This window comes from Brachionichthys hirsutus, chromosome 3 (genome assembly GCF_040956055.1).
Source record: "Brachionichthys hirsutus isolate HB-005 chromosome 3, CSIRO-AGI_Bhir_v1, whole genome shotgun sequence".
Taxonomy (NCBI): Eukaryota; Metazoa; Chordata; class Actinopteri; order Lophiiformes; family Brachionichthyidae; genus Brachionichthys; species Brachionichthys hirsutus.
In genome coordinates, this window is record NC_090899.1 from 11,799,200 (window position 1) to 11,824,145 (window position 24,946).

The 24,946-nt window shown below is 45.1% G+C and overlaps 2 protein-coding genes across 3 annotated transcripts; both read right to left on the bottom strand.

Annotated features, from left to right (window-relative positions):
* Positions 1 to 196: 196 nt before the first annotated feature.
* On the bottom strand, positions 197 to 3,887 carry tmem147 (transmembrane protein 147). The gene is made up of 9 exons (XM_068759548.1): positions 3,843 to 3,887; positions 3,371 to 3,403; positions 3,189 to 3,286; positions 2,851 to 2,920; positions 2,635 to 2,700; positions 2,368 to 2,504; positions 2,206 to 2,290; positions 1,314 to 1,435; positions 197 to 1,163 (listed from the first exon to the last, which is right to left on the bottom strand). The coding sequence occupies exons 3-9, from the start codon at positions 3,263 to 3,265 to the stop codon at positions 1,043 to 1,045; spliced, it is 678 nt and encodes a 225-aa protein (XP_068615649.1). The 5' UTR covers positions 3,266 to 3,286; positions 3,371 to 3,403; positions 3,843 to 3,887; the 3' UTR covers positions 197 to 1,042.
* A 10,990-nt stretch (positions 3,888 to 14,877) lies between these two features.
* Positions 14,878 to 23,441, bottom strand: gapdhs (glyceraldehyde-3-phosphate dehydrogenase, spermatogenic). Of its 2 annotated transcripts, none has more exons than XM_068759361.1 (11): positions 23,423 to 23,441; positions 18,736 to 18,792; positions 17,973 to 18,069; positions 17,531 to 17,637; positions 16,849 to 16,939; positions 16,601 to 16,719; positions 16,376 to 16,457; positions 16,126 to 16,277; positions 15,735 to 15,897; positions 15,414 to 15,511; positions 14,878 to 15,323 (listed from the first exon to the last, which is right to left on the bottom strand). In XM_068759361.1, exons 2-11 carry the CDS (start codon positions 18,762 to 18,764, stop codon positions 15,254 to 15,256), a joined length of 1,008 nt encoding a protein of 335 aa, XP_068615462.1. In that variant the 5' UTR covers positions 18,765 to 18,792; positions 23,423 to 23,441; the 3' UTR covers positions 14,878 to 15,253. The 2 variants fall into 2 exon arrangements, with proteins under 2 accessions (XP_068615462.1, XP_068615456.1); XM_068759355.1 differs by having other exon boundaries at positions 18,736 to 18,795; positions 23,423 to 23,439.
* Positions 23,442 to 24,946: the final 1,505 nt, after the last annotated feature.

The window sequence follows — 24,946 nt, forward strand, 5'->3', positions numbered from 1 at the left end:
TTTCACCGAAGGAGTCGATACGATTACGGATGTTTTCTCTGCTACAATGGAAAACTGGAAAAAGTCCTCGCATCAAGCATCACTTCAGCCTCGTCATTGTAGTGGAGTTTCTGCTCCAGGCTTATTTACCATGTCGAGCCGCTCCAGTATTTTATGCACATATTCACATTGAGACATCTTAACATACTCAGCACTTTAATCAAAGTCAATAGGTCTTTCATTCTAAACTTGGACTTTAGCAGTTCTTTTACACGTTTCAAGACATCATTACTGGCTGCAATAATTCAATCATCTCTTACCCATTTGATAACGTGAACTTTTTCATGCCAGTAACTGTGCTATAAACGCATGATCAGCGAGGCTCCGCATAGACTGTATTTCACACAGTGGCGTCAAATGTACCTGCAAACGTAAAATGCTGCGTAACTTTTAAGGATCCAGGAAAAGGCAGAGGAAGGCATAAAGAGTTTGATTAAAATCAGGCGTTTAAAATAAAAAATGTAATAGTCATGTTGCCGAGCTGACCATTTAATGCTCATTCAGTTTGAGTGAACATTAAATGTTTTATGCAGTTTCTAAAGTTCCTGCTACGATTCTGTTTTAACTATTTGTTATATTTATTTTTTAAATAAATCCATAAATGTGTTGCAGCGCGTTGAATTCACTGGTTTTAAATTCAATCAATCATATAATCTCAGCATTTAAGATCAGATAACACGGAAAAGAATCATTTATTAAGTCAATTCTTGTGCGGTTACACGGATACAAAATTCACTCCAACTCCTCCTGCAGTTTTAGCATGTGGACTGACAATCAAAGCTTCACTCTGACCGCATGGTCTCCATACAGGCTAATTCAATCCTAATGCATGCTAGCTCATCCATTAGCCTGCTCAGTCCATCAGATCCGACTACCCAAGAGCTTCTCAGCTGTGTTTGGTGTGACAGAAAGATGAAAATGCTATTTGGGAGTCGTCTTCCGACTTATGGCAACCCCGGTCCCATCTGAACCGGAGATACTGACCCAGGGAGTCGAGTTTTCACTAGTTGCTGTGGACCAGTGTGACAAAGAGAAACAGGGAGCAGAGAGAGATGGCCCCAGTCAGTACAGCCTTCACCAACAGCACCGTCCAGCTGCCCAAAACAAAGACGTGGACAAATAACCTGCACACACAGAGGGGACAAGGTAGAATATGAGCAACCAAATAAGGGATGCACTGGCTGCTGCTGCTGTTTTTACAGGGTGTTGGGAGAATAACTCGGACAAAAATATACATGAAATTGTGTCGAGCATAGCAGTACGAGTCAACTTACTCCATTAAGAAGGCCTTGTAGACACAGAGAGCCAACAGTACAGTAACAGGAAGCCTGAAGCTTTTGGGAAGGTCATATCGTGTGAACATCCACACGACTGCTGCCATGGCAATATAATGGACCTGTGAACATACAAGAATAGGAGGCACACGGATAACTGCTGGTCTTTTGGATTGTTTTATCATCATCTGCATTCCATCGGACAAACAATCACATTACAGTTGCAATGGTAATGTCATAAACAGACAAAGAGGAGAGAGGAGACATTAAAAAAGAAGCATTTAAAAAAAAAAAAAAGATTACTTTGTGATATTTTTATGTCTAAGGTGAGTGAAAAAGAGGATAAAATATAAAGCTATTGTGAAAAATAGGAAAAAGGACATTGGAAAATAGGCTTAACTAAATCACAACAGGTGGAAACCGGACATTCAGGCCATGTAGACACGTAGCCGGGTTAAAATAAATATCAATTCCCCCTCTGCTCTGAAAACAAATGCATCCACGCGACCCCGTTTTTTAAAATTAAACTCCATCCGTACGTAACGGCATAAATTCATTGTTAAACACATTCATAAGCGTGCCAAACAAAACGGCGGCGCAGTTCCCCAAACCCTATCCAATCAGAGCGCTCCGTCTCTCGTCATCCCTTTCACAAAACATGAAACATGGCGCCAGGCTCGTTTGTGTGAACAGACAAGGAGGCAGAATTGCTCTCAAATATCTTCACTTTGACCAGAGTTTTCAAAAACCATCGTTTTAGTGACATAAATATGCGTTTTCCTGGGGAATGATAATCCAAACCGTAGAAGAATATCTTCGTTTTTGGAGATTCCCGGCTACGTGTGGACATGGCCTCAGGAGCGGTTGCAAAAGAGGACAGCTACTTCCTTACCAAACTTATGTTCGAGTCAAAGCTCATCTGGATGTATTTCCAGTCAAACTCAATCCCTCTGGCTCCCACCCACAGAGGAAGACACCTGAAGATCAGCAGCGACACAAACAGTGCACAAAGTAAAACTCTTATTACTTCTGCAGGAATATTAGTACTGCTTACCTTGACATGACAAGTTCTGCTGTTGCCCAACCCATGGCAGCCACCATAATCTTGTACTCCCCTTTACCGGCATTACGAGACATGACAAGATGGAGGCCCAACAGGTCTGCCAGGTCCACTGTTGACTTCATAAACTCCTTTGGGGGGGGGGGGGCACAACACACGTGTTACAGCTGCCTATTCAAGTTGACATTGATAACTGTCGAAGCCTGACAAAATGCTTCTCCATCTTTTTTTTTCCTGAAGTTCTCAGAATGAAATAAATACCCCGACAATGTCGTAAATTCCAGCTCCTCCCTCCCACGTGGGGAAAAATGTAGCCAAGAATAGCATCTGAAACACGAAACACACACAAACTATGGTTACACAATCTGATATACAAGGACGCTACTGGCATCATAATGACATCGACCCCCGTCTACTTCATTTCAGACACTTTCTAAACGATAATAGTTTATATAAATCAGCAGGAAGCTCACTCACCTTACAGAGCTGGACAAAGAGGTAGGTCGCCCCAGCCTGAACGCATCTCCAGAAAGCATTGTACTCTGAACTGTGTCAAACACACAAATACAATCCATTGGTAGAAATGTCATACAAAGTCATGCCAAATTCCCCAGCACACCACACTTGCCTAAGATTATACCAACCCCCCTCCAAAGTCTCTAAAATACTAAGCTGATTATTAACAGACTTGTGTGTCGAGCATATGCTGCTTCAGGAGAGGAATAACAAAGAAAGACTGTGCTACTAACGTGAAAAACTTTAACGGCCATAATTATACAACATATATATTTATGGATTTATTCACAGACACTTACAGACCACTGCACTTGTATGTTATGAAGTAAGGGAAATACGCCAGGGCAATGCAGTTTCCAAAGTGAAACAGCGTCATGGTGCAAAGAAATGCAGCTTCCTGTATAAAAAAAAACATTTCAAATATCAGCAGAATATTGAAAAATGTCCCTTCCCATTAGTCAGAGGTCAAATTGACACTTACTTTTTCCTGTCAACAGCCACAAACGTAGAGAATCTGTAAATACATCAGATGGTAAAGACTTAAACGACTTATCTAAATCGTTGCTCGTCAAATGATTGGATGGCCAATCATATTTATACTATTTCTAGATTTTAAGCGTCTGTTTCAGCAAAAGCTGTAGTCATTAAAAGTGTAACCAACGTAACCGGCTAACATCTACAACGCATCAAGTCCATCATTGCAAATTAAAGTTGTTAACGTGCGTAATTTGTAATATATTTAAGTACCTACAGTATACAGCCATGAAGTACATTAACCTGTATATTAGCTAGTTTAGCTACTCTGCCGTCGCCAGCGCAGACACGCTATTCTTATCTTAACAGGCTGATCATTGGTTTCTGTCGGCTTTAAGCATACAGCGGGCTCTCGCCAACTTGCAACATAAAACAGAATAGCATCGTCCGAGACGGAAGCCTCCAGTATCAGCACGAACCTGGCCCGAGAAGCCGAACGAAGCAGACTCCCGTCGCGCTGAATGACAAACGGAAATAGATTTAGCTCAACCTCGAAAGGCGTCCGACTACTTCCGGCTACGGTCACGGTAGGAACTGAAACGTTTATTTACGTATTTCATTAAAGGTGACACCAAATGTAAATTATTTTGCTATTTAGTTATAAGCAGAGACATGTGCATAGATTCCTGGTTAATTACCATGTTTTAGACCAGCTTCCATAGAAGAGAAGTAAAAGGAATGTAGCGGTTGCTCCATCTATTTAAAACATCGCAGTACGGAGAGTAGCGGTACTATTCTCACATACATTTACGTAAAAAATGTATTATCTTCTGATTAAAATAATTTAGAAAATAGATTTATAATTGCTTATCTTCAGCCATGTTGTTGGAAATAAACCAGGAGCATCCAATATATTATGAATCATTTGCAAAAATGCATTAGAATTTATTTCTCAAAGAATGAAGGCAACGTGCTTGAAGATATGATTGATTGTGTCCCTTCATTGAAACTGAATGAAAAATGAACCACAATCAAGGCAATCCAGTCTAAAATTTGTTCAATCTGTATGCAGTGCAGCATGTTCAATTAGTCGGAGTAAGTGATTCTACGTCTCTATTTAAAAGAGAAAATGCAATTCTGTTAATGATTTACCAGAGGAGGAAATCAATTCCTAGCACAGCAGTATTTTTTATTTTATTTTTAACTAAGCGTCTGAAAATGGATGGATGGATATTTATTTTTAGAGACTATGTCCTAGAGCAGATTTGTTACTTAACCTGGGTTCGATCGAACCCTAGGGGTTCGGTACCTCCAACAAGGTTAATAACCACTGCCTTAGAGCAAACACACCAATAGCCTTAGTAAAAAAATATATAGTACAATAATAATAAAACATTTGATTTATATCACACTTTTATAGACTCTCAAAGTCGCTTAAACAATAGTCTTTTGCAGAAATTAATTGGAGTCTGTTGATTCTTTTTCAGCTATCATGAAATTATTCTATATGCACGGGGACGACTAATATAATACGTCAGAGATAAACAAGGGCTCCATGTTGGAAAGAGAACCTGCAGCATCCATGAATAGCAGGATCAATCCTTTGTGAGGACGTCGCTGTGCTGAACAGGAAGTATTTACACCAACAGGCTATTGATTAGTGATCAGTTCAGCATGGAGACGGTGCGATTGGTGGAGAGGGGAATTCACAGAGCTGTCAATAAGCAGTGTCAGAGCTATAGGTTTAATGCAAAGCTGTTGCTCCTCAAACTATCAAATAAAACAAGAAAACAAACACACACAATATAATAACAATTAAATTTATTTACAGGCGCCTTTCTCAGCCCTCAAGGACACCACAAATACACACACACAACAAAAACACATCTAGAATAAGAAATTAATCATCCCCTTATCCAGCAGCCTAAGCAGGGAAGTCTGAGCTTCCCTGGCCCTGCTTAGTGCACCCTCCAGGGTTCGAGGCGTTCCCTGGGTCTTCCCCGTGGGTCTCCTCCCGGGGGGGAGACGTGCCCTCAGGGAGGAGGAGCAGCGGCTCTACTCCGAGCTCCTCCCGGATGACTGAGCTTCTCAACCTTATCTCTAAGGGAGAGCCCAGCCACCCACGGAGGAAGCTCATTTCAGCCGCTTGTACCCGGGATCTCGTTCTTTCGGTCACTACCCAAAGCTCGTGACCATAGGTGAGGGTAGGAGAACGAAGATCGACCGGTAAATCGAGAGCTTCGCCTTTCGGCTCAGCTCTCTCTTCACCATGACGGATCTATGCAGCGTCCGCATCACTGCAGACCCTGCACCGATCCGTCTGTCGATCCCCGCTCCATCCTTCCCTCACTCGTGAACAAGACCCCGGGTACCTCAACTCCTCCACTTGGGGCAGGATCTCCTCCCCGACCTGGAGGGTGCACTCCACCCTTTTACGACATGGCCTGCGGCTGCGGGGAGGCTGAGGTTAACTGAATTAGAGATTAAGTGAAACTAAACTAAATTAAAAAGAAATAAATTAAGAAAGTGATTGCAAAAACGGAAGGCTCCCGTTTTTGCAATCACTTTCTTGTTTGGCCGGGCTCTTTGGCTGCGGAGTTTTTCTTCTTAAACCGCAGCCGTTTTTGATACCACTTCTTTGGGGCTTTCTTTGGTATCTGGCTCTCTGTGACCTGTCCACCCTCATCCTTCCCCAAAGTGTCCTCAGCCTCACTGGAGGTTCCAGTGGTGGTGAGCTCTTCCTTCTTCTGTGGCTCCAGGCGAAGCTGGAGCTCCTTCAGCTCTGCCATAGCGACAGTCACCTTGAGCTCCAGCTTCACCTTCTCCTGCTCGTTGTTAGCTCTAGCCTTCTCTGCCTCTTCCAAGAGAAGGCCTCTCTCATCCTGGAGCCGGTCGCATTCAGCTTTGGCGGAGGTCACCTCTTGAGCCAGTTTCACCTGATGATGATAAATATGAGGAATATATTTATTAGATAGAATGTTAGAGTACAAGTACAGTCAAACAGTAGTATGTATTACAGCACAAGTACAGTCAAAGCATTCCGAAAAAGCCCTTCCGGTCTTGTTTCCGTTTAAAGTCCTTAGTACATAAATCCTCGACATTTAACAATACCAATAAAATAAAAATAAATTACTCCACAGATGCAAAATAACAATAAATTAAAATTAAAAAGACACATATTGTACAACGTAGGTGGACAAAAAAAAAAAGGGGGGGGGGGTTGATCCCAGAGAGAGTCGTGATGACTAGCTCCGTTTCTGCCCCCCTGAAAGGTGAATTTTTAGGGCCGTTTTGAAGGAGGCCAAAGAGGTGCATGTTTTGAGGGCAGGAGTCAAACAGTTCCACCCTTGGGGGGCAGTATTGTAAAAATATGATTCACCCATGTTTGTCTTATAGGAGGGAGTAATCAGGTTGTTGTTTGAGCTCCCTCTAGTGTTGTGGCTGTGGGTGTTAAAATGCCTACCATCTCCTTCTCATTGTCGTCCCTGGCTTTCTCCGCCTCTTCCAAGAGAACCTGTCTCTGATCCTGGAGCCGTTTGCATTCAGCGTGGGCGGAGGTCACCTCTTGAGCCAGTTTAACCTGATGATGATAAATATAAGGAATATATTTATTAGATAGAATGTTAGAGTACAAGTACAGTCACAGAGTAGCATGTATTGCAGTACAAATACAGTCAAACAGTAGCATGTATTACAGTACAAGTACAGTCAAACATCCTGTCTAAGGAGCATTTCTAAAAAGCCCTTGCGGTCTTGTTTCCGTTGAAAGTCCTTCGTACATAAATCATTGACATTTAACAATACAAATAAAACTAATATTAAATTACTCTATTGATGAAAAATAACAATAAATTAAAAAGACACATAATTTGTACAACGTGGACAAAAAGGGGGGGGGGGATTGATCCGGAGAGAGTCGTGATGACTATCTCCGTTTCTGCCCCCCTGAAGTGTATTTTTAGGGCTGTTTTGATGGAGGCCAGAGGTGCAGGTCAAACAGTTCCACCCTTGGGGGGCAGTATTGTAATGCCTACTGTTCGTGTCGGTGCTAACCAACGAAGGAATGATGGACACAGGACCTCTCATCTTTCTCCGCTATTCCGGTCACAAGAATATAATCCTCAAATTCGGCATGAAAAATATCCCAATTGGCGCCCCAGTCACCCGCAAAGCTCATCGGAGACGGCGGAGGTATGGCGGCCGCCATTGCTACTGTGGTCACGGCGTCGGGCGATCCGTCTGCTTCGGATATGAATATCGCCAGCCGTCCGTATAGCAACACAAACTATCGTGGACCACTGATAGATCCCACTTCTGACACCATGTTCGCGTCGGTGCTAACCAATGAAGGAATGATGGACACGGGAATACTTAACAAGCTTGTTTATCAGGTCCGCTGTTTGAAGCGCGCTGCAGCTTCCGTACAACAATGCGCATGCGCGCAGGCAGAGCATGTGATTGGCAGAACGCAGAACATCGCAGCATTACGTCAGGTCCTGTAACACCTACCTTCTCATTTTCGTGCTGAATTCTGGCATCCTCCGCCTCTTCTAAGAGCGCGCATCTCTCTTGCTGGAGCCGGTTACAATCATCGTCCGATGACTTGAGAGCAGCACGGAGTTTATCGATCCCTTTGCTGTATCTCTGAGAGTCTGCGTCCCTGGACGCCTCCAGCCATTCCACATTGTCAGAATTCTGTTCCTGTTGTTCAATGTACTTCTCTTCGAGCTTCTGGTACGCCATACGCAGCGCCTGGTTGTCCAATCTCTCCTGTTTCAGCTTCAACTCCAGCTCCTGCTTCTCTGCAGCCATCTCCCTCAGTTGTCTGAAGAGATTTTGGTCAGAGTTGGAGGTCCGCTGGGTCTCAGTTTCACGCCGTGGCTTCATTTGAGGCTTTTTGTTCATCCGATCTTTCACTGTTGTCATTTGCTGAAGGACTGAATCCTGCATCACAAAGCATTTACTTTTATACAGCCTAGAATAAAGCAGGGGCTTGCTTTAATGTCTCCCAACAGCAAAGGAAAACATTAAAGCACTAAGCTCTTTGTTACCTTTGGTTGCTAGGATACCATTTTGTACCCGTGTAACTTACTTACTTTTATACAATTATTTTTTGGAAAACATACATGAATTATTAAGTTAAAAATGTATGACATTTTTAAAGATACAGTTTATGTTGTTTGTCATTAACAGCAAGCTGCAAAGGACGCCGTGGCGCGTTCTCCAGGAGCTTCATGTGCCCGTGTGACACAACTGCCTGGTTTATGGTGAGTGCTGCAAGGACTACGAAGCTCAATGCAGCACCACTGAGACCTTTTCTCTCCTGACGTACGAATAATGCCACTCGGCGTAGAAAAACAGAGTCAACACTGTAGATGCTGGTACCTTGGTACTAATAGAAATGCTCTGCACTGATTTTCACCATCAGAGAGCCAACTTTCAGACGCCATCCGGATGTTCCATGTAATAATAAAATATTTGTAGTCTTTGGTCCTCAGACGTGTTTGTGCAGGAAACTCCTGCAGGTTTCCAAAGTGGACATCAGGAATGAAGAGGACATGCTGGGTGTCCAGGTCCATTATGGGTTTGAGCAGCGTGTTGTCTGCCTTCTTCACAAGAGAGGTCCTCCCCATGCTGACATGTTTCCCTATGCAGGAGAGAACCTGAACTCAGCTCAGAAAGTTAAAGTAATAAACGTCACGAGAACGCAGCAAAAGTTTTTTACCCTTCATCCTCCTCCGGAGCTGCTTCTTCTCCTCGTCGCGCAGCTTCCTCTCGGCGCCCTGCAAAACACAGAAGCGGTTGGACGGACAGAAAAGGCGGAACGCTAAAAAGAAAAGTATTTCGTTTCGGCCTGAAGGATCCGCTCATGGTCGACCATCCTTGTCGCAGAAGACCTTGATCTGGGCGTAGGCCCTGTGGATGGGCTTGCCGCCGCAGCCGGTGTAGCTGTAGGTATCGATCTGGATGATCAGCGGCATCCCCTTCACACCCTTCTGTGAGGAGAAGTCTGTGCTGAGGCTGAGGCAGTTCACAGAAATAAACACCTGGGGAGCCGACAGACGTCCGAGGACAGCGTCAGTTTCTGGAATGCTGTTAGCCGAAACAAGCGGCGAGAGACGCTCATCAAAAGGACAAAGGCTGAGATCAATTAGAAACATTGTGGATGAATTGTTCATCTAGAAAAATCAATTGGATTAAACCACTGCCCGTCATTTGGCCTTGGAAACGTCGGATGTTCCACTGCCACGATGGAACCGGAATAACCTTCCTGCAAACTTTAATCCCCTTAAAGCTGCACGGTCGAAAGGCAAAAGGTTAAAGGAGGAAATCAGACCTCCAATCATGTCTGGGCGAGTTCTGATGACGACCTCACTTTATTAACTAAAAGCTCGCTGATTCTAATGGAAGCAAACGGCGTGTAAGCTGAGTTAAAGCTCAGTCTGGGTTTCTTTGTCCCGTTTCGCTGTCTCCTTCTCGCGTGCTGCAACACTTCCACCTGCTGCTTGTGTTAAACTTTACGTTGGAAACACATTCAAGTCGTTGGTTCTGAGAGACGGCTTGGAAGTCGACGACTACCTGTGTGTAATGATTTGTGAGGTGAACGGAATCCGAGCTCAGTTCTCATGTTCCGGAACTCCATTTATGGAGGCTCTACAAAAACCTCCATAATCACAAGATGAAGAGGAATTTAAAAGCATGTGAAAGAAATCCAGAGCCTTTAGACATGTCGTCAAATACAGAACAACACAGCGTTGATTAGAAATCATCGTTCAGCCCGAGAGTAGAACCATTTTAAACCAGCCCGAGAGTAGAACCATTTTAAACCAGCCCGAGAGTAGAACCATTTTAAACCAGCCCAAGAGTAGAACCATTTTAAACCAGCTGAAGAGCAGAACCATTTTAAACCAGCTGAAGAGCAGAACCATTTTAAACCAGCCCAAGAGCGGAACCATTTTAAACCAGCCCGAGAGTAGAACCATTTTAAACCAGCCCAAGAGTAGAACCATTTTAAACCAACCCGAGAGTGGAACCATTTTAAACCAGCCCAAGAGCGGAACCATTTTAAACCAACCCGAGAGTGGAACCATTTTAAACCAGCCCGAGAGTAGAACCATTTTAAACCAGCCCAAGAGTAGAACCATTTTAAACCAACCCGAGAGTGGAACCATTTTAAACCAGCCCGAGAGTAGAACCATTTTAAACCAGCCCGAGAGTAGAACCATTTTAAACCAGCCCGAGAGTAGAACCATTTTAAACCAGCCCGAGAGTAGAACCATTTTAAACCAGCCCGAGAGTAGAACCATTTTAAACCAGCCCGAGAGTAGAACCATTTTAAACCAGCCCGAGAGTAGAACCATTTTAAACCAGCCCAAGAGTAGAACCATTTTAAACCAGCCCGAGAGCAGAACCATTTTAAACCAACCCGAGAGCGGAACCATTTTAAACCAGCCCAAGAGTAGAACCATTTTAAACCAGCCCGAGAGTAGAACCATTTTAAACCAGCCCGAGAGTAGAACCATTTTAAACCAGCCCGAGAGTAGAACCATTTTAAACCAGCCCGAGAGTAGAACCATTTTAAACCAGCCCGAGAGTAGAACCATTTTAAACCAGCCCAAGAGTAGAACCATTTTAAACCAGCCCAAGAGTAGAACCATTTTAAACCAGCCCGAGAGTAGAACCATTTTAAACCAACCCGAGAGTGGAACCATTTTAAACCAGCCCAAGAGTAGAACCATTTTAAACCAGCCCGAGAGTAGAACCATTTTAAACCAGCCCAAGAGTAGAACCATTTTAAACCAGCCCGAGAGTAGAACCATTTTAAACCAGCCCAAGAGTAGAACCATTTTAAACCAGCCCAAGAGTAGAACCATTTTAAACCAGCCCGAGAGTAGAACCATTTTAAACCAGCCCAAGAGTAGAACCATTTTAAACCAGCCCAAGAGTGGAACCATTTTAAACCAGCTGAAGAGCAGAACCATTTTAAACCAGCCCAAGAGCGGAACCATTTTAAACCAACCCGAGAGTGGAACCATTTTAAACCAGCCCGAGAATAGAACCATTTTAAACCAACCCGAGAGTGGAACCATTTTAAACCAGCCCGAGAGTAGAACCATTTTAAACCAGCCCAAGAGTAGAACCATTTTAAACCAACCCGAGAGTGGAACCATTTTAAACCAGCCCGAGAGTAGAACCATTTTAAACCAGCCCGAGAGTAGAACCATTTTAAACCAGCCCGAGAGTAGAACCATTTTAAACCAGCCCGAGAGTAGAACCATTTTAAACCAGCCCGAGAGTAGAACCATTTTAAACCAGCCCGAGAGTAGAACCATTTTAAACCAGCCCAAGAGTAGAACCATTTTAAACCAGCCCAAGAGTAGAACCATTTTAAACCAGCCCGAGAGCAGAACCATTTTAAACCAACCCGAGAGCGGAACCATTTTAAACCAGCCCAAGAGTAGAACCATTTTAAACCAGCCCGAGAGTAGAACCATTTTAAACCAGCCCGAGAGTAGAACCATTTTAAACCAGCCCGAGAGTAGAACCATTTTAAACCAGCCCGAGAGTAGAACCATTTTAAACCAGCCCGAGAGTAGAACCATTTTAAACCAGCCCAAGAGTAGAACCATTTTAAACCAGCCCAAGAGTAGAACCATTTTAAACCAGCCCGAGAGTAGAACCATTTTAAACCAACCCGAGAGTGGAACCATTTTAAACCAGCCCAAGAGTAGAACCATTTTAAACCAGCCCGAGAGTAGAACCATTTTAAACCAGCCCAAGAGTAGAACCATTTTAAACCAGCCCGAGAGTAGAACCATTTTAAACCAGCCCAAGAGTAGAACCATTTTAAACCAGCCCAAGAGTAGAACCATTTTAAACCAGCCCGAGAGTAGAACCATTTTAAACCAGCCCAAGAGTAGAACCATTTTAAACCAGCCCAAGAGTGGAACCATTTTAAACCAGCTGAAGAGCAGAACCATTTTAAACCAGCCCAAGAGCGGAACCATTTTAAACCAACCCGAGAGTGGAACCATTTTAAACCAGCCCGAGAATAGAACCATTTTAAACCAACCCGAGAGTGGAACCATTTTAAACCAGCCCGAGAGTAGAACCATTTTAAACCAGCCCGAGAGTAGAACCATTTTAAACCAGCCGCACAGCAGAACCATTTTAAACCAGCCCAAGAGTAGAACCATTTTAAACCAGCCCAAGAGTGGAACCATTTTAAACCAGCCCAAGAGTAGAACCATTTTAAACCAGCCCAAGAGTAGAACCATTTTAAACCAACCCGAGAGTGGAACCATTTTAAACCAGCCCGAGAGTAGAACCATTTTAAACCAGCCCGAGAGTAGAACCATTTTAAACCAGCCCAAGAGCAGAACCATTTTAAACCAGCCGAAGAGCAGAACCATTTTAAACCAGCCCAAGAGTAGAACCATTTTAAACCAGCCCGAGAGTAGAACCATTTTAAACCAGCCCGAGAGCAGAACCATTTTAAACCAGCCCAAGAGCAGAACCATTTTAAACCAGCCGAAGAGCAGAACCATTTTAAACCAACCCAAGAGTGGAACCATTTTAAACCAGCCCAAGAGTAGAACCATTTTAAACCAGCCCGAGAGTAGAACCATTTTAAACCAGCCCAAGAGTAGAACCATTTTAAACCAGCCCGAGAGTAGAACCATTTTAAACCAGGCTGCCTGCCCCGGAACATGCATAGCGCCGTATAAAGCCAGAACGGCGCTATGCATGTTCCGGGGCAGGCAGCCTCGACCCCATCACGTGACTTGTCAAGTGCTGTATGAAGCCAGAACAGTTTGGCCAGCGAGGGGGCGTGACGAACAGCTGTCGGCACGCCAGCCATCACGTGACTTGTCGCGCGTCAGACGGACAGCCACAGCATGCATTACATTACAAATACAGTCAAACATCCTGTCTAAGAGGAGCGTTTCAAAAAAACCTACGGATTTGTTTCAGGGCGTTCATTATCTCCTCACTGAGGATTGCCGGCACTAGATTTCGAGCCGACTCCATTTATGGCACAAGATCGATCTGGCTCCCCGACCGGGAACCGAACAGGGGCAACAGGGGTGTGAGTGCGGAACCCTAACCACTACACCGCGGCTTTCATGTATGTATTCCCGTGCACCGAAAAAAGTCTGAATATATATATGAAAATGTCTGAATATATATATGAAAATGTCTGAATATATATTTGAAAATATCCGAATATATATATCAAAATATATATTCCAGAGTTCGGTCCATATTCTCAGACTTTTCATAGTTCGGTCCATATTCTCAGACTTTTCATATATATATATTCCGGAGTTCGGTCCATATTCTCAGACTTTTCGTATATATATTCCGGAGTTCGGTCCATATTCTCAGACTTTTCATAGTTTGGTCCATATTCTCAGACTTTTCGTATATATATTCCAGAGTTCCGTCCATATTCTCAGACTTTTCATATATATATTCCAGCACTTTTGATATGTATATATAATAAGTTCCTGAACGGCATGCCATACGATGAACCCTTCCGGAAGTATAGAAGGTCGTAGCGTGTGAGTCCAGACAGCTAAAACATTACACCGTACTGATCATTTAAGATGAATAAATATCTCCCACAGCGTGAGTTATTCTCTGCATCATGTTGATGTTGTTAGTCTCTGAGCATGTCGTGACGTGAATTTGTCGCCGGTGACTGAGCAGCGAGTCGCAGTCGCCTTCCTCTCTGCTTGTGTCTGGCACAGATGTGCGTTGATGTTCTTCCAGCTGTTTGCGGCGTCTAGACCCGTGTTCTGGCCAGACCGGATGATCCTCCCTTCCAGCTTGTGAGATCACCAGACTCTTAATTCGACCTGTACACCTCAGCCTTCTTAAAAGCAGGAGTCTCAGACCTCCAGCAGGATTCTGAAAGAGGTTGGGGACGTTTCACCTCCCTGCCTCCCTCCGTCAGAGTATTCCATTTATTTATTCTGTGCGTTTTTCAGCTTTACCAAAAGATGTCTTCTACTGTATTTTGTGCTGTCATTTCGCTGACTTGTGCCTTGACGTTCCGTGCTGCTCAAATCAGTAGGTACCTGTTTCAGAGAAATTCATCCAAGTCAGGAGGAAGCCGAGGGGAATCACGTCTATTAGGAAGTAGTCTTGAGTCTGAATCTCACTGCAGTTGCTTGAGAGTTGGCTGGTGTCCGGCCAGAAACAGCAAAGGAGCCAACAGATCATCTCTCCTTCTAGCAGAACTGTGCACCTTTCCCTTTTGAGTCACCTCCTCCTGCAGGAGGTGTTAAAGGACCAAACCCATTCTAGCGTGTCCACTTAAATATTTCAATGGACATTTTCCATCCATACACTAGTCTCTGGTCTGGTCTCTGGTTATATATAAGATTTATACAAACACCAAGATTCAGTGTTACTCTGCAAATTATGTTCCGATATATATAGTCATATTTTGATTCGTTTACTTGTTATTCTACAGAACACAGCGATAATCAATAAAGGACAACTTGACAGCTTGTGACTCAATTTATTTCTTTACTAATCAGCAGCCCTACCTCTCCGCTTCCTCTTTCCACTTTCGACTGAACCTTTGAAACACGGCAACAAGGAGATGGATACAGTAGTTTCAACATTACTGAGCAATAACACATCTAAAGTGGCAGTGGAAGGTGGAGAGGGGGCACACAGACAAACACTGTTACTGACCGAACGTCTCGTCATTAAAGGAGAAAAGCAGATGAACTCAGAGCACTGGAACCGTTGCTGCTGCCTGCGTATACAGTAGTAAAGCTAAGGACTGTGATGCTATGGGTGAGGCTTGTGTAAAGAACACGTGGGATGACGGTTGGGTGGTCCCTTCCCCGGCATCCTCTGAGACAGGAACCGTCTACTCCTTCGTGTGCATGTAAGACAACAGGTCAGCGACACGGTGGCTGTACCCAAACTCATTGTCATACCTGGAGAGAGAAAGAAATATATAGATGGGATTCAGAATGAAGAATTATTATTTTTCCTCCTCACTTTTAACAAGACACTTGAAAACTAACCAGGAAATGAGCTTGACAAATTTGTCGTTGAGGGCGATGCCAGCCTTGGCGTCAAAGATGGAGGAGTGGGTGTCGCCGATAAAGTCGCTGGACGCCACCTGCAGGACACAAACCACACCCGTCAGATGTAGTGCAGAGGAACAAGGCACTGCTTAAGCACTGCAGTTACTCAAATTAATCACATTGCCTTCACAACTGGAACAGCAAATACTCCGGCCCAAGCTTTTTACATTACTATTTAAATGTTCTTGTATATTTAGATCCACCATGGCTAGCAGTGCATTTGCTGGACAGTGTAAGGGAAGTCAGTTCAACCATTACCAGGTCCTCGGTGTAACCCAAGAATCCCTTCATCTTCCCTTCTGCAGCCTCCTTGACAACCGTCTTTATCTCCTCATAAGATGCAGGCTTGGCCAAACGGCATGTCAGGTCCACAACTGAGACATCAGCAACGGGTACCCTGAACGCCATGCCCGTCAGCTTACTAGAGAGTGGAAAAAAAAAACACAATTAAGAACGGTTTGTAAAGATTTTATAACCTCTTAGTCACATTAAAAAAAAAAAAAAAGTGCATCAGTCAGGGGTCCCCAAACGTTTCTACGCCTCACACTCCCTACAAAAGCAACAAGGAAGATGCTTAACCATTAAAGATTTAAAATGTATTATTTGGGAAACCCTGGAGTAGATGTCTGGCGAATAATGAATGACTCACCCGTTAAGCTCCGGAATAACTTTCCCCACCGCCTTGGCAGCGCCGGTGGAGGCTGGAATGATGTTCTGGAAGGCACCGCGGCCATCACGCCAGCTCTTTTCACTGGGGCCATCCACAGTCTTTTGGGTGGCTGTGAATGCATGGACCGTAGTCTACAGAGAGGAGGAACAAACGTTGCATTAACTCGAGCAGACACTGAAGGCTCAAGTGTTCCGTCTGGCGTCTGATGATTAGATTTAGTGCAACTCACCATGAGAGCCTCCTCAATGCCAAAGTTTTCATGAATGACTTTGGCCAGAGGCGCCAGGCAGTTGGTGGTGCAGGAGGCATTGCTGAGGACAAAAAAAAAAAAAACAGATTTAGTCATCTTCACATGCATAAGCATGCTCTGTAATTGGTACATGTAAATACAGAAGCACAATCGTGAGACCAAATTGTGCTTTATCAATTCATCTCCGGACCAAAGGCGTGTTACCTGACGATCTTCATAGAGGATGGGCAGTATTTGTCCTCGTTAACGCCCATGACGAACATTGGAGCATCGGGTGAGGGCGCGGACACAACCACACGCTTGGCTCCAGCCTTCAAGTGAGCCTGATTGGTCAAAAAAAAAAGAAAAAGCAGAAGGACACCGATCACAAACCAGACCCGTTTGTTTGGACACCAGTAGAGGTTTGGGTAACCTGAACGTTTTACTGGCACCAAATGTGGGCGTGTACGTACGCTGGCCTTGTCCATGGTTAGGAAGACTCCAGTGGATTCCACGACATACTTGGCATTAACGTCGCCCCAGGGGATCTCTGCCGGCTTCATGCTAGGCAAATAACACAATCGGTCCAATAAGAATTACCATAGCATAGGCAAAATTACACACTGCAAGCAAGTTATACACACGGGGCGTCGTCGATTTACGTCCACTCCTGGATATTAAGAGAAAAGTGAGGGCCAATCTTACGAGAACACGACATCTTGCGTCTTCTGTGTAAAGCCTCTTTGATTGTCCCAAAAAATGGGGCATGTCACAAATGAGCACAGCTCAAAAGGAACAGGAATGCAAGCACATTGTTGTTGGTGCTTTACATACCGATAAAGCCCCACACTCAAAATGCTGAACGGACTAAAACAGCTGTCATAACACGTAGAGCGGTAGCTACATAGATGAGGCCTGGGACAACAGAACATCCTCATCACGGAATCCTGTCATGCCGTTCTTGAGGGGATGTGCAGAGACCACTCCCTGATTACTGCCTAATAAATAAAACCAACGATGGATGCTTCTGGGTGACAGATCTGATATAGTTACAGTTAATAGCAATTACAATTATTAGCTTGCCTGCTTTAAAGCGTCAAATTTCTTTTTTTGCTAGGATCAGCTCAGAACCAACCATGAACAAGTAAGACTTACCACGAGAAGACGGAGATGGAATTGTCATCGATGACAAGCTTGTCACCTTCCTTACGGACATCCCCAGAATGACGACTGTGGGTAGAGTCATACTTGAACATGTAGACCTAAAAAAGGTAGGAAGATGATGGGGTGGAAAGTAAAGTAAAAGTATAAAGTAAACGTGGGTTTTTGCTTCATTGCTATGATAAGACTTTATTTGAACACATTATCTGCATCCGCTATGCACTGAGCACAATTGACTCACCATTTAGGGAGATTTTTAGAGTTACTGGTATCGTACGACGCCAATCATTATCCTCTAGGTAATTTAAACCAAATAATTCATAACTTATTACATTCTTTTGCTATCCAGGCTCATAATATACATATTAGAAAACAATTACTTTGCAAATGTCACACAGCAAACGCTCCAGTGAAATGTAATAAAACATTTCCTCACCATGTAGTCCAAGGAAATGAAGGGGTCATTAATGGCCACGACTTTGATGCCTTTCTGAAGGCAGGCCCTCAAGACCAGACGGCCAATACGGCCAAAGCTGTGAGGGAGGGGGAGACAGATTCATAGTGTTTTTTAGGGTACATGGTAAACTTTCTCAGGATGTCAAACCACACAATATTCTTCAACCCAGTCTCAAACTGCAACGCGTCCATAAAGAATACCTGCTCATTACCACCCTTCAACAGAACCTGGAGATCAGGGTGGAACATTCTGGAATCTAGACTATAAACTGGACTCCGTAGATTTGGAATGGGTCCACTACATCTTATCTCATCGTCAGCCTTGACGCGGTTGGAATGGCCGCACCGTTATCCTTTGGGCCCTTCTGACCAGCAGACTTAGTGAGGAAACATAACCCGACAGTCAGAGTGGATCGCGCTGCAGCCACTGAGGCCATGCCGGCTAGCTGAGATAATTTCTGGTCAGTTGCAAAACGTTTTAAATATGGAATCCATGTCAAACTGCAGGAAAGCCACGGATTGTCCGTTGCGAGAGGATTACCAACGCCCTGCTGTCACTAGGATAAGATGCTATTGAACGCAAGATCAGGATGAGCGATGGCCTGATCGACCAAGTATACGGGAAGAAACAACTTACCCATTCCAGGTGCCAAATAATGGTCCATCTTCACCTAAACTTTACTAGCCCAGCGCAAAAACCTGCTCGTCATCCTAACGAGTGCCAACGTGCGTGTCCAACTCACCCATTGATTCCAACAGTGAGCTCTGACATGGTTGCTGCTGCAGTGGGGAAGTTAGATCTGCTGACAGAGGGAAAACAAGCATCAGTTTAAAGTAGCATGAAATACAGACAACCGACCGCTGGTTTAAAGTACATTAAAACTCACTACGCTTGGCTTGACATCAAATCCAATGTAAACGCATGCGAGTGGACAAACTGCTGCCCCGTCTGCAGGAGGACGCTTCAATCAGTCCATCAATGTGTGTGTCCCAAGTTAAAATAATGTGAAGGACTGGCAGAGGTCGCCTCACAGCACAGCGTGCAGGAGGGGCGACACATCGGCACTCGTGTGTGAAGAGAAGAAGAAGAAAACACACACAGGAGGAACCGTGCGCTCTGGCCGGAGCCAGACGAGCAGGTCGCAGCTCTGAAGGGTGAGATTCCATCGTCGGTGGAAGAAGTCGGCATGCAGGAGCAGGTTTAGGAATCGATGGCATGTGGAACAGACAGAGACTCGTCTGCTGGCTGAACACAGACATTTGGCTTCAGTTCAGCTATGCGGCCTCCTTCACAACCCTCCCCCTCCCCCCTCCCCCTCCTCCCTCATGCTCGTCCACCGGCTCTCCTCCCACTCTTCTGCCCATGTTTTTTCGAGCAAACGACCTCTTTCAGCTTGTCACTAGCTCCACCTCTTCCTCTCCTTTGCTGTCCTCTGCCCGTCTACGCCCTTGATGTTAGGGGTTGTCATCTGTACGGTCATGGGAACCAGCTTGTGGCGCAGAAACACAACTGGTTACGGTTATTGTGTGTGAATCAAGTCACTAAAATGTTGAGCCGAGCCAATTTCTGCTGCATCAAATCAACTGGTTCAGGAGAGACGTCTGAATCTGAAACCCCGGATCAACCGAACGCTTAGGAGTTATTAAACTTAAACTTCGGTTTGCGTTACACCCCCACACAAACACGCCTATGAGAGCTCAGTACCGCCTGGGGCGCTAGTCAGACCTGTAGCTAGTGTGTGTGTGCGCCAGGTAAAGCAAGCAAAGGCAAAGAGACTTGTCCTTGAAACTCATTGGTTGTCTCTAAATCTACTGTAATCCCCTGATCTGGGGTGTGGGTGTGTGTGTGCGTGTGCGTGTGTGCGCGCGCTTGTGTATCAATAAGGAGCATCTATAACAGGAAGTTGACCCAAAGAATTATTGTGGGAACAAATTAAACCGACTAAAAGGAGCAACCAGATGATAAATGGAATCCGCCACACACTCCAACGTGAACATAAGTTGATCAACTTGGACAGGCCGACCCAGATTCTCTCACTGGTCATCGTGGACTCATCGATGCCCCGTTCTGTTGTGGCAGTGACCCTATCCGATGCAGTAGGAATGAAATGCTGTTCCTTTCTCCCCCCAGCTGCAGTCACTTGCCTCGTCTTCAGAAAGGCATGAAGGTTGCATCCATCCATGACCCCCCCCCCCCCCCCCCCCCCTCTCAACCGGCAGGCAAATTTCATTGTTTGTAGTGTACACACTTTACAATTTGTGGTCAGTCTTTGAAGGTAGAGCAGTCATCTTGTTTCCTGCTGTTAGTCTCAAAGGCAAGCTTACCAAAGGTGAAGGAGTGGTAGAGAGAAAGGAGGGGGGGTGCATGGATCATCACCATGGTGCTCTCACATGTCACGCCTTTCCTTCATACCTAGTTCTCACCATTACCCAGCATGCACACACGAAACTCTCCTTTCCTCTGATCTCTACTCCCTTCTGTTGTCAAAGAACATTCTCGCCCAACAGCGGTTGTCCTGGAATGCCCAAAGCAAAACTGTTCATTGTTCAGAATGAAGAAGCAGCTTCAAGTGTAGCTGATGCTCACTGGAATGAGGCGGCTAAGAGGTAGCCAGACGACTGTAGTAAGATTCCTTCATGGGAGCTAACAGCACACGGAGCGGTGGTCTTTGAATCTATACTCTGTGCACGGATATAAGCATCATACAAATGTTATTTACTTGCTTTTCCTCCACCTCAACTATTGATTAAAATTCAACCCCCTCCTTGCAACTCTTTGTCCAAACTCCCGTTTAGCACAGCCAAACCCGCCCCTCTGACCCATTTCCCTTGCCTTCGGTGAGAGTGATGGGGGGGGGGGGGGGACGACGACAGGAATGCATAATCAGTCAGCCGGAAGAGAGACAGTTGCTAATCTGATAAATTACAGCTGACATCAAACACTTCACAAACAGATTCCTCTTTGTGATGCTCAGAGCATTTTCACAGCGATAATGAGGAACAGAGCTTGAAGCTCTCATACAGACAAGACACGCCCAGATTCAGAGTCACTGTTTAGGTACGTGCATGTGAAAGACTTGTGCTCGGAGGCTCCAGGGACACGTTAACACTTCATACGGTCCTTTACGTTCGATGACCGTGTTCCTTAACTGGTTCCATTTCGGTGGGTCTGCTGAACTTAGCAACATTTGTGCCTGCACCGCCTGCCTTCCTCTTTCCAGACTAAACCCTTCTGCTCATTCGCCACACCCCTGCTCGCCTTACTATTCTTCCAGTGCAGCTGGCAGGCGGCCTAATCACACACACACACACACACCAGTAAAATGCAATCAAACATTGTGTGGCCAGCAACGTTTTAGTTCAGCTTTTATTTAGCTGCATGCATGGAACCAATGTCATTTTGTCGCAGGAAACTAGTCAGCTAACTGCCCAACGCCATTGCATCATCCGCCAGACACAAGTACACGCACGCAAAAACCACAAAGTGTGTGTAACTCCGCAGCAACATCTCCTAACGACAGAATAGAGGTTGACTGCTTCGATTAGGCGTTTAGAACCCCCGTGCACACACTCACCACCCATCATGAATAAATAAACGGTGTGCTGTATCGAACTGCAGAACACTCAATAGGAAAGACACCCGACGACTCACGCAGACGCCGCCCACAGCTCCGTGTGCACTCACGTCACGCACAAAAGACATTCTCACCCACTCCTCTGGTCAGTTACGTACTTCAGTTACATACAAAGGTGCGTCTGCACCTTTGAACGACTGCAAATATACATAAAAAAGGAGAAAAGCAAAACGACCTCTTCTTTTTAAGCAGGGACCTGGATATTGCAGCTGTGTCCTCCCAGACGGTGCATTCATTTGAATAGACGACCGCCGGGTGCAGACTGCTGAGTCACGCCATTGTCCCCCTCGCGGGTACATCCTGAACAAGATGGCTGTTTACCAAGTCAGTAACACAGCATACTTAGCTCCTGGCCTGCCATTCGGACAAAAGCTTTTAATAGAAGTGCAAATGGCTCAAGGCTACGTGCGAATTAATCCAATGACTGGCTTTTAGTAGCAGTGATTGAGTACGTGCATGATGTATACAAATAAACTGCTACTTGTAAATGAGATGAAATCAGAGACATCAAACAGGCAAATTAATTTGGGGCTGCGTAAAAATTAATATGGTCAATGCTCGCCTTTCATTACGTACGATTGTGGCATTTAACCACTGTAAATGTTTGGATCACTTTAGTACAATATTTTATTAATTCTATCACAAATATCTGGTTTATAGAAATCAGATATCGCCTGAACTAAAAATACTGCAAAACTATTACCTGCTAACGCAAATAAAACGTTGTTCCAACATTGTGACTGCCGCACCTTTGAATACAAGATGAACATGAAGTTCAAGCATCTTTAAAAGCATCTCTGGGCCAGCAGTGACCTCCCTGAGCTAGCATGATGACCTTCAACTGAGAAACACGGCCTGCCTGCCTGCCTGCAGGGAGACGGCGACGCAGGGAGACGGCTGCGTCCTGCACCGTAACTCCATTTCTATGGTAGCAGTGGAGATTATGAAAGCGAACCAGAGATCAGCATTCAAAACGCTTGAAAAACAGGATTACGCGTTTCATGACTGGTCATGGAGACCAAGATGACCGCCCCACCGGTAACATTACATCACACTGCGCAGCCACAAGGCTTCATCACGAGGACCTGGTCAGGCACGTAGCCCCCCCCAGTGATCGCCTTTAACGCCAACACACGCGAGGATCTCCGTGCACTAACGGCGGTAACGCAGCTCCGCACCGTTACATAAGGAAGGCTAACCCGCTTCCGCAGTGATGCGGTCGGGTCGACCAATGTCAAGATGCCCCCCCCCCCCCCCCCCGTCACGCAGCCTGCCGGCTGGGCCACACTTCACACACGTCACCGGGTGATCGTCCCGTCCGGTAAACGGCGCCGGTCCGTCCTTTTTCCTCGCTTTAGCAGACTTCGGTGTGAACATTCTCACGCTGCGATGAAACGACTCGAGCAGGATGCATTACGCACGACGCGCAGCCTCTCCTGCTCGCAAGGCCGCAGCCACCCCCGCCCATCCCCGCGGCATCCTTCATCCATAACGTCTGTATATACACACGCACATAAATCCCATTTTAACTCATAACCTCTCGCATACGTCCCCCTGTAATGGAGAACGTGACGTCACGCGAGCGATTGAAGTTAAGTTAAGCCAGCGCCGACACCAGGAAATCCACCTCAAAGGGATCCAGGCTTCAGCAAGTCACAAAAATATGCTCCAAGGTCGTCCGTGAAGCAGATATAATGTCCATCGTGCGTAAAGACGGGAATGAAATACACCAGGACGCCGCGGCAGCTTAAATAGAGCGAATGTAAAGCATTAAATAGTCATTACTGGGGCCTACCTCTCAGTCGAAGCTCCTTCTGTCCGAGTGCGCGTTGCGGGCCCGCCTTCCGCTTTTATACGAGACACGTGCCTCGCCGGTCCCCATGGAAACGTGACGTCATGGCATCGTCCACAGCCTGCAGGGATCCATTCAGAACGAGGGACTAGTCACGGACTCCCAACGAATGTCATCGTGACGAGGGGCATGAAACGTGTTTAACGTGTCATTCTTCACATTTCTTCCTCACAGCAGAGAGGAAAGATAAGACGAAGAAGAGGAGGAGCTGATGAACAGCTGAGAAGGGAAGAGGAGAGACTGCAGCATCTTTAGGGAGGATGAACAGCTGAGATGGGAGGAGGAGAGACTGCAGCATCTTTAGGGAGGATGAACAGCTGAGATGGGAGGAGGAGAGACTGCAGCATCTTTAGGGAGGATGAACGTACATCATGTTTTATTACCAGGGCTCCGTTGTGCCGACTGCAGGCTGGAGCTCCTATGAATTCAATGCGTTTAGACACAATGTATATATTATCTGTATGTGGGGGGATGCATGCAGCAATGTTATGTAAGAGGTCGTGGAGCGAACGTGCCTCGCAGGTCTCTACCAATGGAGACACGCTATTCCGTTGCTATATGATGAAAGGCACTCTGAAGTCACAGCACGCGCGAGAGAGTGAGAACAGTAGCGCAAGATGGGAAATCCCTGCAGTGCAACAGTATGATTTCCACACAATTGAAGTGTACATATTCAAACGAAAAGTGACTCGTCTATCTATCTATCTATCTATCTATCTATCTATCTATCTATCTATCTATCTATCTATCTATCTATCTATCATCTGCCTTTTACAGATAAAAAAGAACAAGATAAAATGTTTAAAAAGCGGCTTTTATTCTTATTTTCATAAACCAGACCAGACTAGAAGTTAGAACTATAGCGTCATCTACTGTACAAAATACCACGCTGCACCGCAACGTGATTGGTCAGTGAGAAGAAGCGCAGACATGATTTTTATTGTTATTGAAAAAAAACAGTCAATTGGACTGTTTTTTTAGAAGTGTTGGACAGTTTGTGAATGTTGTAAAGGTCGGGCTGAGTAAAATATCCGGAGGCAGTGAGGCACGTGTGCAGATCATTTCCACAGCTGGCTGGCATATAAAAATAAATATTACTCCCCTTTGAGGATACATTTCCTGTCCATATTTTTATTTTATTTAAGTGAAAAGGTTTCACAGGAAAGCTGCAGTTTTTCCCAGTCGCTTTGGTACTTGTCTCAGATCAGAATTGAAATTATCCTAACTATTAGTTCAACCAATACAACATTTAGTCATGTGTGCACATCGTAGTAGCAATTTCTCCTTTCGCTTAGCAAATTGCAAATGCTTTTGGACATATATCAGTTGATTTCATACAATTCTCTGCTGTTTTATACATTATCATTTGCTTATGTCATGTCATGCAAAATTATCTGGACTTATGGCTGCTGAATTCCCAATAAAACTAACAGTCTTAATTTCATTGCTTGAGTCATTACATACAAA